This window comes from Chiloscyllium plagiosum, unplaced genomic scaffold (genome assembly GCF_037043375.1).
Source record: "Chiloscyllium plagiosum isolate Xiang-an unplaced genomic scaffold, Cpla_swu_hap1 HiC_scaffold_11, whole genome shotgun sequence".
Lineage (NCBI taxonomy): Eukaryota > Metazoa > Chordata > Chondrichthyes > Orectolobiformes > Hemiscylliidae > Chiloscyllium > Chiloscyllium plagiosum.
The window spans coordinates 71,486,097-71,498,122 of record NW_028270149.1 but is presented as its reverse complement, the minus strand read 5'-3'; the positions used below and the strand labels follow the sequence as shown (position 1 = coordinate 71,498,122).

Sequence of the window (12,026 nt, the reverse complement as noted above, 5' to 3'; positions counted from 1 at the left end):
CATTCCATCCATGGTATTTCAAATCCTCTGCCATGTCCCAATTTAAAAATTATTATCATTTGAAAACGCACCTACACCTTTGGGGATTACTTTATCAAATATTCCGCACTAAGGCTGGGTATTCATGCATATTCATCGGTTCAAGATTTCAGATTATTAACCTGAAATCCCAATGGTCATACTTAAGTTGAATAAATGTCAACACCTCCAGCTATCAGATGCACAATGTTGCCTTTAAGAATAGTCATGGTAACTATGTGTGGTGGTATTTCTACTTCCTCACTGTCTTTCTGTTCATAGGTCTCTTGCTTTTTCACCACTGCCTGGTGACATTGCAGCTCATGGGTCCATAAAAGGTAGATGTCACAAGGGTAGGGTCATGGTGAGGAGAGGGTGTTTGGGTGCAGGTTAGAAAGCAAGAGGGGCCTTTGTAAAAACACCATTTGTAAAGAAGAGGTTGAAACATGAAGGGAAATAGGATGCGAGAAGACAGACAAGTTATGAAGATACTGTCTCCGATATGGTTGTACCCAATAATGGCACCATTTTTGACTGACAGGGAAAAACTGCAGTCTTGTCCTTCCCTCTGCGTTTAGGTCCTGTTGCCTGTATTGTGTACTTTCTTAACCTAGATGATAGAGGGAAATGTTAAAGTGAATGTGTTTGAGTGAAGTGGCTGGCATGATTAAACAGTTAGTGCCATATGATCTGGAAGACATGGACGTGAGGCTTGCAAAAATGGTGAATGTGGAGAGTGAGGTGAGGCTATGAATGTTTAATAGAAGCTGAGGTTGGTGTGGCCTGGGTGCATTGAGCAGTTTGTGAGGCTGGTGCAGAGGGTGGGTAAAGCATTGAAAGATGTATTCACTGAGCTTAACCATTTGAATAAAGTCATTGAACCTTGTGTGGCACTGCTACCAGGTCCTGAGAGCTGGATTCCTGCTATTAAATTGGCTTGATCTCACTACCTGCTATCCCACTGTGGATAGTGCACACCCAAACTCCTGAAGTAAGGCCTCCAGTGTAGTGTTGGAAATTACTGGAGACTGCTCTCTGTCATATTGTGCGCTCTCTATCATGTTGTGTTATTCTACTGTGATTTCCAAGTCAGTATCTGCTATACAATGGCTTCCAGTGCATGTTCTAATCAAAATGCAATTTCCTTTAAGAGTTTCAGGCAAGCTTTAACTCGCACTAGCCTTACAATTTATTGTTTCCTGCTCCGGTAAACTGCTTCTCAAAAGTGTGCTTAATACTGACGGTAGAATCCAGTCATCTAATTTAACAGGTAAAAATGTGTTTGATATCTGCATTGGAAGCAAAAAAGTATGGGGTAACCATATTGTGATGATCAAGATCATTTTTGTGCTCCTTCCAATTTTGTAGCCCGAATATTTTATATTTAGTAATCTACCATTCTGGTGCAATGTGATTGCAAATCCTGGTGTGAAATTATGGGACCTCCCATCCGTTATCTTTGTTTCTGAAATAGATATCCGTGCATATTTTAAATGATTTGAACAAGTGACTGAGAATACGTTTGATCAGACCAGGCCAACTATGAATTATTTTAAATTGTTAGAAACTAAAATGACTCTCAAGTGTATCTACAGAACAACAGTTAGGATCAGACCCATTCAATTCAACCAGGAATTCAAACAGAATTGCCTCTGTTTGAAAACCGTTTTATGTTCCCTCACTTGAGCGAATGTTATTTCTTGGCACTTATTCCAGAATCATGCATACTAATTCCCTCCAATGCTGGAATCTAGAGAGCACCTAATGAACACTTAAAATGATGCCAGCACAACATAAGCTCCCATCTGTACAAGACCAACAGCAAATTTAGCTTCTGATTGCCTGTTTCAGGATGGAGATGTAATTCTTAGGAATCCCCTGTACAATACATAAATGAGTCCCAAAAGGTTAGTTTGCAGGAACAGCATGTAATCAGAAAGACGAATGAGTTCCTCGCCTTTACTTGGGAAAGAATTGGGACATAAGAGTAGGGATGTTATGCTTAAGCTAATCAAAACATTGTGAGACTTTATCTTGAATTCTGTGTACAGTTTTGGTTTTCTTAGTTCAGGAAGGATATAAATGCATTGGAGACAATTCAGAGATTTGTTAAATTGATACCTAGAATGAGCAGAATGTCTTATGAATGTCTTTTGAGGAAAGATTGAGCAGGCTGGCTGGGCTTCTTTACATTGGAGCAAAGGATGCTTTACTGGTGTTTGTAAGCTCCCGAGTGACCTTCGCAAGGTGGACACAGAAAGGAAATTTACTGTAGTGAATGGATGAGGAGAAAGTGGGGTCTGCAGATGCTGGAGATCAGAGCTGAAAATGTGTTGCTGGAAAAGCGCAGCAGGTCGGGCAGCATCCAGGGAACAGGAGAATCGACGTTTCGGGCATAAGCCCTTCTTCAGGAATGAGGAAAGTTTGTCCAGCAGGCTAAGATAAAAGGTAGGGAGGAGGGACTTGGGGGAGGGGTGTCGGAAATGTGATAGGTGGAAAGAGGTCAAGGTGAGGGTGATAGGTCAGACTGGGGTGGGGGCGGAGAGGTCGGCAAGAAGATTGCAGGTTAGAAAGGCGGTGCTGAATTCGATGGATTAGACTGAGACAAGGTGGGGGGAGGGGAAATGAGGAAACTGGTGAAATCAGAGTTCATCCCTTGAGGTTGGAGGGTTCCTAGGCGGAAGATGAGGCGCTCTTCCTCCAACCGTCGTTTTGTTGTGGTCTGGCGATGGAGGAGTCCAAAGACCTGCATATCCTTGGTGGAGTGGGAGGGGGAATTGAAATGTTGAGCCACAGGGTGGTTGGGGTGTCCCAGAGGTGTTCTTTGAAACGCTCCGCAAGTAGCCGGCCTGTCTCCCCAATATAGAGGAGGCCACATCGGGTGCAGAGGATGCAATAGATGATGTGTGTGGAGGTGCAGGTGAATCTGTGGCGGATATGGAAGTTTCCTTTGGGGCCTTGGAGGGAGGTGAGGGGGGAGGTGTGGGCGCAAGTCTTGCACCTCCTGCGGTTGCAGGGGAAGGTGCTGGGAGTGGAGGTTGGGTTGGTGGGGGGTGTGGACCTGAGGAGGGAGTCACGGAGGGAGTGGTCTTTACGGAATGCTGATAAGGGAGGGGAGGGAAATATATCCTTGGTGGTGGGGTCCGTTTGGAGGTGGCGGAAATGACGGCGGATGATGCGCTGAACATGGAGATTGGTGGGGTGGTAGGTGAGGACCAGTGGGGTTCTGTCCTGGTGGCGGTTGGAGGGGCGGGGCTCAAGGGCGGAGGAGCGGGAAGTGGAAGAGATGCGGTGGAGGGCATCGTTGGGGGGGAAATTGCGGTCCTTGAAGAAGGAGGCCATCTGGGTTGTGCGTTTTTGGAACTGGTCCTCCTGGGAGCAGATGCGGCGGAGTCGAAGGAATTGGGAGAATGGGATGGCGTTTTACAGGGGGCAGGATGGGAGGAGGTGTAGTCCAGGTAGCTGTGGGAGTCGGTCGGTTTGTAGTAGATGTCCGTGTTGATTCGGTCGCCTGAGATAGAAATAGAAAGGTCGAGGAAGGGGAGGGAGGAATCTGAGACTGTCCAGGTGAATTTGAGGTCGGGGTGGAAGGTGTTGGTGAAGTGGATGAACTGTTCAACCTCCTCGTGGGAGCACGAGGTAGCGCCGATACAGTCATCGATGTAGCGGAGGAAAAGGTGGGGGGTGGGGTCAGTGTAGTTGCGGAAGATGGATTGTTCCACATATCCTACGAAGAGGCAGGCATAGCTGGGTCCCATGCGGGTGCCCATGGCTACTCCTTTTGTTTGGAGGAAGTGGGAGGATAGAAAAGAGAAGTTGTTCAGGGTGAGGACCAGTTCAGTCAGTCGAAGGAGTGTGTCAGTGGAAGGGTACTGGTCGGTACGGCGGGAAAGGAAGAAGCGGAGGGCTTTGAGTCCTTCGTGATGGGGCACAGACAACCGCCTCCACGATCGCCATGAAGACAATCGCCGACAGATTCGCGACCTCCGCGGCTATGGGGAATACCTCTGTCTCTGTGGTCGCCGCAGCCACTTCCGCCCCCAGTGACGTCACTAACCTACATGCCCACAATGCCGCACGTGTCTCCGCCCCCACGCCTAACCCCGCCCCCCCGGCGAGTTCCGTCACCACGCCTAACCCCGCCCCTTCACCGATCTCCGACTGCATGCCTAACCCCGCCCCCACGCCGATCCCCGTCCCCGCCCCTAGACCTAACCCCGCACCCACACCCAGCTCCAGCCCCACACCAGGTCCTAGCTCCCAGCCCTGCCGTGTTTTCACTATCCCTCCAGACCTACCCCTCTCTGAGGATGAAAGATCAGTCCTCAGCAGAGGCCTCACCTTCATTCCCCTACGCTCTCGGATTAATGAGTTCAACACGTGGCGTGACATTGAACAATTCTTCCGCCGCCTTCGCCTCCGTGCCTACTTCTTTAACCAAGACTCTCGCCCACCCTCTGACGACCCCTTCTCCCGCCTCCAACACACCCCATCCACCTGGACACCCCGTGCTGGCATCCTACCTGCCCTCGACCTCTTCATAGCCAACTGCCGCCGCGATATTAACCGCCACCTGAACTCCCCCACCCCTCTCACCCACTCCAACCTCTCACCCTCGGAACGTGCAGCCCTCCACTCCCTCCGTTCCAACCCCAACCTCACTATCAAACCAGCAGACAAGGGAGGCGCGGTAGTAGTTTGGCACACCGACCTCTACACCGCTGAGGCCAAACGCCAGCTCGCAGATACCTCCTCCTACTGCCCCCTTGACCATGACCCCACCCCCCACCACCAAACCATCATCTCCCAGACCGTCCATAACCTCATCACCTCGGGGGATCTCCCATCCACCGCCTCCAACCTCATAGTCCCACAACCCCGCACCGCCCGCTTCTACCTCCTGACTGCCACAAACCTGACTGCCCCGGCCAACCCATTGTCTCCGCCTGCTCCTGCCCCACCGAACTCATCTCCGCATACCTTGACACCGTCCTGTCCCCCTTAGTCCAACAACTCCCCACCTACGTTCGGGACACCACCCACGCCCTCCACCTGCTCCATGATTTTCGCTTCCCCGGTCCCCAGCGCCTTATTTTCACCATGGACATCCAGTCCCTATACACCTCCATCCCCCATCACGAAGGCCTCAAAGCCCTCCGCTTCTTCCTTTCCCGCCGTACTGACCAGTACCCTTCCACTGACACCCTCCTTCGACTGACTGAACTGGTCCTCACCCTGAACAACTTCTCTTTCCAATCCTCCCACTTCCTCCAAACGAAAGGAGTAGCCATGGGCACCCGCATGGGCCCCAGCTATGCCTGCCTCTTCGTAGGATATGTGGAACAATCCATCTTCCGCAACTACACTGGCCCCACCCCCCACCTTTTCCTCCGCTACATCGATGACTGTATCGGCGCCGCCTCATGCTCCCACGAGGAGGTTGAACAGTTCATCCACTTCACCAACACCTTCCACCCCGACCTCAAATTCACCTGGACAGTCTCAGATTCCTCCCCCCCCCTTCCTCGACCTTTCTATTTCTATCTCAGGCGACCGAATCAACACGGACATCTACTACAAACCGACCGACTCCCACAGCTACCTGGACTACACCTCCTCCCATCCTGCTCCCTGTAAAAACGCCATCCCATTCTCCCAATTCCTTCGACTCCACCGCATCTGCTCCCAGGAGGACCAGTTCCAAAAACGCACAACCCAGATGGCCTCCTTCTTCAAGGACCGCAATTTCCCCCCCAACGTGGTCGACGATGCCCTCCACCGCATCTCTTCCACTTCCCGCTCCTCCGCCCTTGAGCCCCGCCCCTCCAACCGCCACCAGGACAGAACCCCACTGGTCCTCACCTACCACCCCACCAATCTCCATGTTCAGCGCATCATCCGCCGTCATTTCCGCCACCTCCAAACGGACCCCACCACCAAGGATATATTTCCCTCCCCTCCCCTATCAGCATTCCGTAAAGACCACTCCCTCCGTGACTCCCTCCTCAGGTCCACACCCCCCACCAACCCAACCTCCACTCCCAGCACCTTCCCCTGCAACCGCAGGAGGTGCAAGACTTGCACCCACACCTCCCCCCCTCACCTCCCTCCAAGACCCCAAAGGAAACTTCCATATCCGCCACAGATTCACCTGCACCTCCACACACATCATCTATTGCATCCTCTGCACCCGATGTGGCCTCCTCTATATTGGGGAGACAGGCCGGCTACTTGCGGAGCGTTTCAAAGAACACCTCTGGGACACCCCAACCACCCTGTGGCTCAACATTTCAATTCCCCCTCCCACTCCACCAAGGATATGCAGGTCTTTGGACTCCTCCATCGCCAGACCACAACAAAACGACGGTTGGAGGAAGAGCGCCTCATCTTCCGCCTAGGAACCCTTCAAACTCAAGGGATGAACTCGGATTTCACCAGTTTCCTCATTTCCCCTCCCCCCACCTTGTCTCAGTCTAATCCATAGAATTCAGCACCGTCTTCCTAACCTGCAATCTTCTTGCCGACCTCTCCGCCCCCACCCCAGTCTGACCTATCACCCTCACCTTGACCTCTTTCCACCTATCACATTTCCGACACCCCTCCCCCAAGTCCCTCCTCCCTACCTTTTATCTTAGCCTGCTGGACAAACTTTCCTCATTCCTGAAGAAGGGCTTATGCCCGAAACGTCGATTCTCCTGTTCCCTGGATGCTGCCTGACCTGCTGCGCTTTTCCAGCAACACATTTTCTGCTCTGTAGTGAATGGATCTAAGACTAGGGGACACTTGTAAAATTACGGTTCCCCTTTTAGGACAGTTTTTTTTCTCTTGGAAATTGTGCAACTTTCAGCCTTAGAATGTGGTGGAGGCAGAACCATTGAAATATATTTCAGGCAAAGGTAGGTAAATGTTTTTGTTAGGCAAGGGGATCAAGGTTATCTGGGATAGATGGGAATGTAGAATACAAATGAATCAACCATGGTCTTATTGAGTGGCAAAGTGAACTTGAAGGGCTGAATGGCCTCCTCCTATTCCTATTTTGTACATTTACTTATTTGTATATCTCTGCTAACCTTCATTATAAATGCCAGGGCTCAGGGTGCTGGTGTCTTCAGTGTTTGTACCTCTTGAGGTGCAAATCCACCTTTCAAAAAAAAATCAGCACCCCTCCGCTTGCATATTAACTTTCATAGCTATTAGATCCCCGCAGAATGTGCAGATATTCTGGCAAAATGACAATTTAAATTCACCACAATGACTTTGTAAATTTGGCCTATCTTTTTCCAGGTGCATCATTGAATTTGTCTTCATGAATAGGGAGCTAAGCCATAAATGCATAGTTATGGTGTCAGAGTCATGCAGCATGGAAACAAACCCTTCAGTCCCAACAGTCCATGCTGAGCATAATCTCAAACTTACCTAGTCCTACCTGCCTGCACTTGGCCCATATCCCTCCAAACATTCCTTATTCATGTACTTATCTAAATGTCTTTTAAACAAAGTTTTGCTTTGTTTCATACACTCTACAGCTGGACAAAATATTTATACCAATAGAACGAGACTTGAGATGGCAGAAAAGTGTGGCAGCATTATTACATGCCTGTTCTAATCAGGTCCCAAATATTAAACTTTTATTACACAGAAGTAATGGCTGGAAAATTAATATCAGTGTTTAATTGACAGATGTTAAATCAACAAAAAAAATATTAAAGGACCATTTCTTATTCCAAAACATACATATCCCACCCTCCTTGTGTTCTGTCTCTACAATGATCACATATTTAGCTTCATTTGACATTCAATGTCCACAGCTTTTTCATCAGTGTTACACTGCTCAAAGATCTTTTGAAAACCTACATAGCTATAAATGTAGATATTTTCCTAACCACCAGAGCCCTCAAAAATTCAACTGGATTATTCATATCTGACCTTTGCTTTACAAATCCATGCCAAGTATCTTCGAGTAGTTTGTACTTCTCCCAGCAGTTTATTTATTTCCAACAATCTGTTCTGTTGCAGACGAATATGACCCTGAATGATCGTTTCTCATCCATGAAGATTTGTCGGCGTTCTGCAGTATCAAGAAGAGGAGGCAGAACTGTCACTCTGGGCTAATGTTTGCTTTAGCTGCTTTGCTTTTGGTGAAAATAGGTTTAAAAATGGACAAAGTATATTTATTATTAAGAATGCTTTAAAATAAACACTTTGCACTTTAAGTAGTTTAAATGCACACAGAACATCTCAAATGTTGTCAGTGCACATTGCTCTCACTTTTTTTCGCTAATGTGCAGGCTACTCCTCTTAACTCAGTTGTTTTTGCACAAATTATCCAACTGTTTGAATTAAGCAATTGAAATAAACCAGCATAAGAAAGGTTATTTTTTGCTTTAAAATTGAATTGAAAGGCAGAGTGTGGAGTCCTGTAATTGTTATGTAAATATGGCTCTCAGAGCCAGGAGGTGAACTCTGTGTTAATAGGGAGTGAAGGTCCAACTATAACAGTGCATTTGACAGTCAAAGAAATAAGGTTTTGCTGTATTGGAAGGGGTCAAGTATAAAGAGAAGGTTACTTCAAGCATTTATTAATGGCTGAGCTTCAGTCAGTGCTACATCACAGACCGTGGAGTATCAAAGACTGTTATTTTAAAGCATGCCATGTTATCAGAGCTGCTTGTGGAAGTGTGAAGGGGTTTAATTGACAGAATTTTGATTTAATGAAAAAGGCAGTAATGGCTCTGATCCCAGGCATGTCATAAATGCTTCAATTGGGAAATGGGAAAAATGCATTAAAATTGACATTTTCTTTAATCAATAGGTGCTGTTATTACCGATGCAGGTCCAATGTTCACTTAATCCTGCAGGCACACAAAATTTTGTGTCATTAGATGCTGCTTCAGGTTCATGATAAGCTTTCTATTAATGTTAAAATTATTTAATCAGGTAGGAGTTAGAGCTAACACCTGTTCTGACACAATTATTTTGTCCTACCAGATTAAAATGCAGCTTATTGCCTGAACAGGTTTAGCATATTCAGACTATAACATAAGAGTAAATACTGCTGCTTCTGATTTTATTCCGAAAGATTAAAAGTATGACTGGAACTTCTGTGATGCCAGTCATTGATGTATTAAAATGAAATGGCCATCAATTTGTGCAAAATAAACTTCCTGGATCTGTATCAGGACATGAAAGAATCACTTTTCATGGATTTATTTTTAAAGTAACTGTTGGTCAGGTTAAATAGGAATGGCTGTTTTGTTTCAGGTAAGGTGAAGTTGCCTTCGTCTCACCAGAGCAGAGGGCTACTCTCTCATTACAAAGAGATGGTTTAACCCAAGGGTCATCACACCTCAGGCAAGGGGAGAGATTGAGAAGGAGAGTTCTTCATGGTAACCTCAGCTGGTGCAGGATGTTGAACCCATGCTGGTGGTTTCACTGTGCATCCAGTGAACCAACTCGCACAAAAAAAAACGTGTTTTAATCCAACAGTTTTTCTGTCTGCTTTGTAGAGCCAAATAAGCATAAAGTATTTGTGGTGTACTGCAGTTTTGAAGAGAATTGAACAATATGCAGGCTGTACCCTCCTGAAGAAAGAGGAACAGGAAAACAAAGACAGTTTTAAAACTTAAAAAGTACTATTGTCTGATATGATCATGTAAACTTAAGTTAACAAAAATAAAAAGACTTTCATTGATACAAGCCATTTCTAGTCTAAATATTTTCTCTCATGCATGGCACCACCTAACAGTTGTCTAAATATCTGTGGTAATGTAGTTGTTTTTGTTTCTTTGATAAAAGACAAGGTGATTGTTCCAGGAAATAACCGTGATTGGAGAATATTTACATAATAGAAACTAGAAGCGGAAAATAAATCCTCATTTCTTTTGGAGTGCAGCCTCCAGGCATCTTTCACAAGAGAACTAAAATACCCAGAAGCTGAAATAAAATTTCCCCGAACATTCCACAGCCAAAACTTCTAATATTGTCAATAACAAAAAAACACTGGGCTGATTGCAACTTGGCCTCAGCCAAAAATGTAATATTGTGATTTTTGGAGAGCTTTTCATTGCGGGATGTGGTAATCCTTTTTGCCGCATCTTACCCAATCTTCATTCTTCTGTCTGTGAGACCCAGCAGCTTTTCCTATCCTCACCTCATTGGTACACACCTCACCTCTACGGCACTACTCTTGAACAATCCTGTACTCAGCAGCAACAGAAATATCATTTACTTGTGGACACCATAGTTAAACGCCAGCTCTGTGCCACTTCACACACTGCCGGACTGGTCTGAAGTCTCAGGTTGGGCTAGTGCGGTGTCCACTGTTCAGAGGAATGTGCAACAGTGCTGCTAGAAGGTTCATGCGTTTTTGCATGACACAAGTGTAAGTGCCACTAACTTGTCCCTGCTACCTCACATCCACTGAGGCTCACTATTTACCACTCTCGATATTGTATGCATCACTTTCCCTCAATCCCTCTCATCCATCCCATTCCCCCATCCCCCTCCAAATACTAATCCTCTCCGTGCTTCCTACTTATTCAGCCAGGCCAACTCACCACCTTTCCTGACTGAGGATAGACCTGCCTTCTTGCAGACCATAGTCCCCCTTGAGCAGTGTAAGGGAAAAGACGTTGGTTGAAGCAAATTCCGTATGTTTTCTATGTAAACTGCTGCCACCTGATGGAGGCATAAGATTGATGTAGCACAATGTCATATAGCAATAAGTTGGGAGGTCATGTGTGACTGTGGTTAGGCCACTTTTAGAACACTACGTTCAGTTCTGGTCTCCCCGCTACAGGAAAGATATTGTGAAACTTGAAAAGGGTGGAGAAAAGATGTTGCCAGGGTTGGAAGGTTTGAGTCAAAGGGAGAGGCTGAATAGGCTGGGATTATTTCCTCTGGAGTGCCGGAGGATAAGGGGTGACCTTATAGAGGTTTATAAAATTATGAAGTGCATGGATAGTGTAAACAGACAAGGTCTTTTCCCCAGGGTAAGGGAATCCAAAAACTAGAGGGCATAGGTTTAAGGAAAAGAGGAAACATTTAAAAGGGATCTGAGGGGCAATTTTCCATGTAGAGGGTAATATGTGTATGGAATGACTTGCAGAAAAAGTGGTGGAGTCTGGCGCAATTACAACATTTAAAAGGCATCTAGATGGGCTCATGAAGAGAAAGAGTTTAGAGGGATATAGGCAAAATACTTGCAAATGTGACTAGATTAATGCAAAATATCTGGGCGGCATGGATGATTTGGGCAAAAGAGTCTGTTTCTGTGCTGTACATCTCTATGACTCTATGTGCATCCTTTTGATGATCCATTGCTAGTAAACATGACACGCTTCCAGGCTTTCAGTTTGCAATGAAAGAAAAGGAATGGCACAGTTGCTGTGAGTGTCTATGTAAGTGCAAAGAGAGTGAAAGTTAAGAAAGCAAGCTAAGAGCCCTCAGATGCACCACGTTCCAACACATAAGATGGATGTCTGTCCTGCACACTAACAACCTGGCAATGTAAGGTGTCAATGAGTTCCAAAGTGCTATAAACTGCTGTAAACTAATCCAAGGCGGCCGGTGGTGCTTTCCCAATGCCAGCCTCTGTGGATGGAGGGTGCAGGTGGTCACAATCAATGTTGTATGCCCTGAGATGTTGGGGAATGCATTTCTAGATGGAGACTCAGGGAAGGTATCAATGAGCTGTAAGCTGCCTGGCTATTGCTCTTTCAAATTGGAAATTGGTGCCATCTAGTTTCTAGGAGAAAATGGAGACTGCAGATGCTGGAGGTCAGAGTCAAAAAGTGTGCTGCTGGAAAAGCACAGCCAGTCAGGCAGCATCTGAGGAGCAGGAGCATAAGCCCTTCATCAGGAATGCCATTTAATTTCTCACTGGTACCAGAGAGAATGGCAACCTGAGGTGAGATGTGATGATTATGAAATGTTGGTGCATACAACTAATCCCCTCACCACTCAAGTAAATTTGTCAATCCGCCTTTGAAACCTTAAGAGGAAAATCA

General features: G+C 46.5%; 1 protein-coding gene across 1 annotated transcript in view; it reads left to right on the top strand.

The window, feature by feature from the left end:
- Positions 1-9,718, top strand: part of LOC122557131 (UAP56-interacting factor-like) — a 58,244-nt gene extending 48,526 nt beyond the window's left edge. The window contains exon 9 of the mRNA XM_043704474.2: positions 8,035-9,718. Coding sequence (XP_043560409.1) covers positions 8,035-8,130 — 96 coding nt within the window. The 3' untranslated portion in view covers positions 8,131-9,718. The remainder of the gene's footprint in view (positions 1-8,034) is intronic.
- Positions 9,719-12,026: the final 2,308 nt, after the last annotated feature.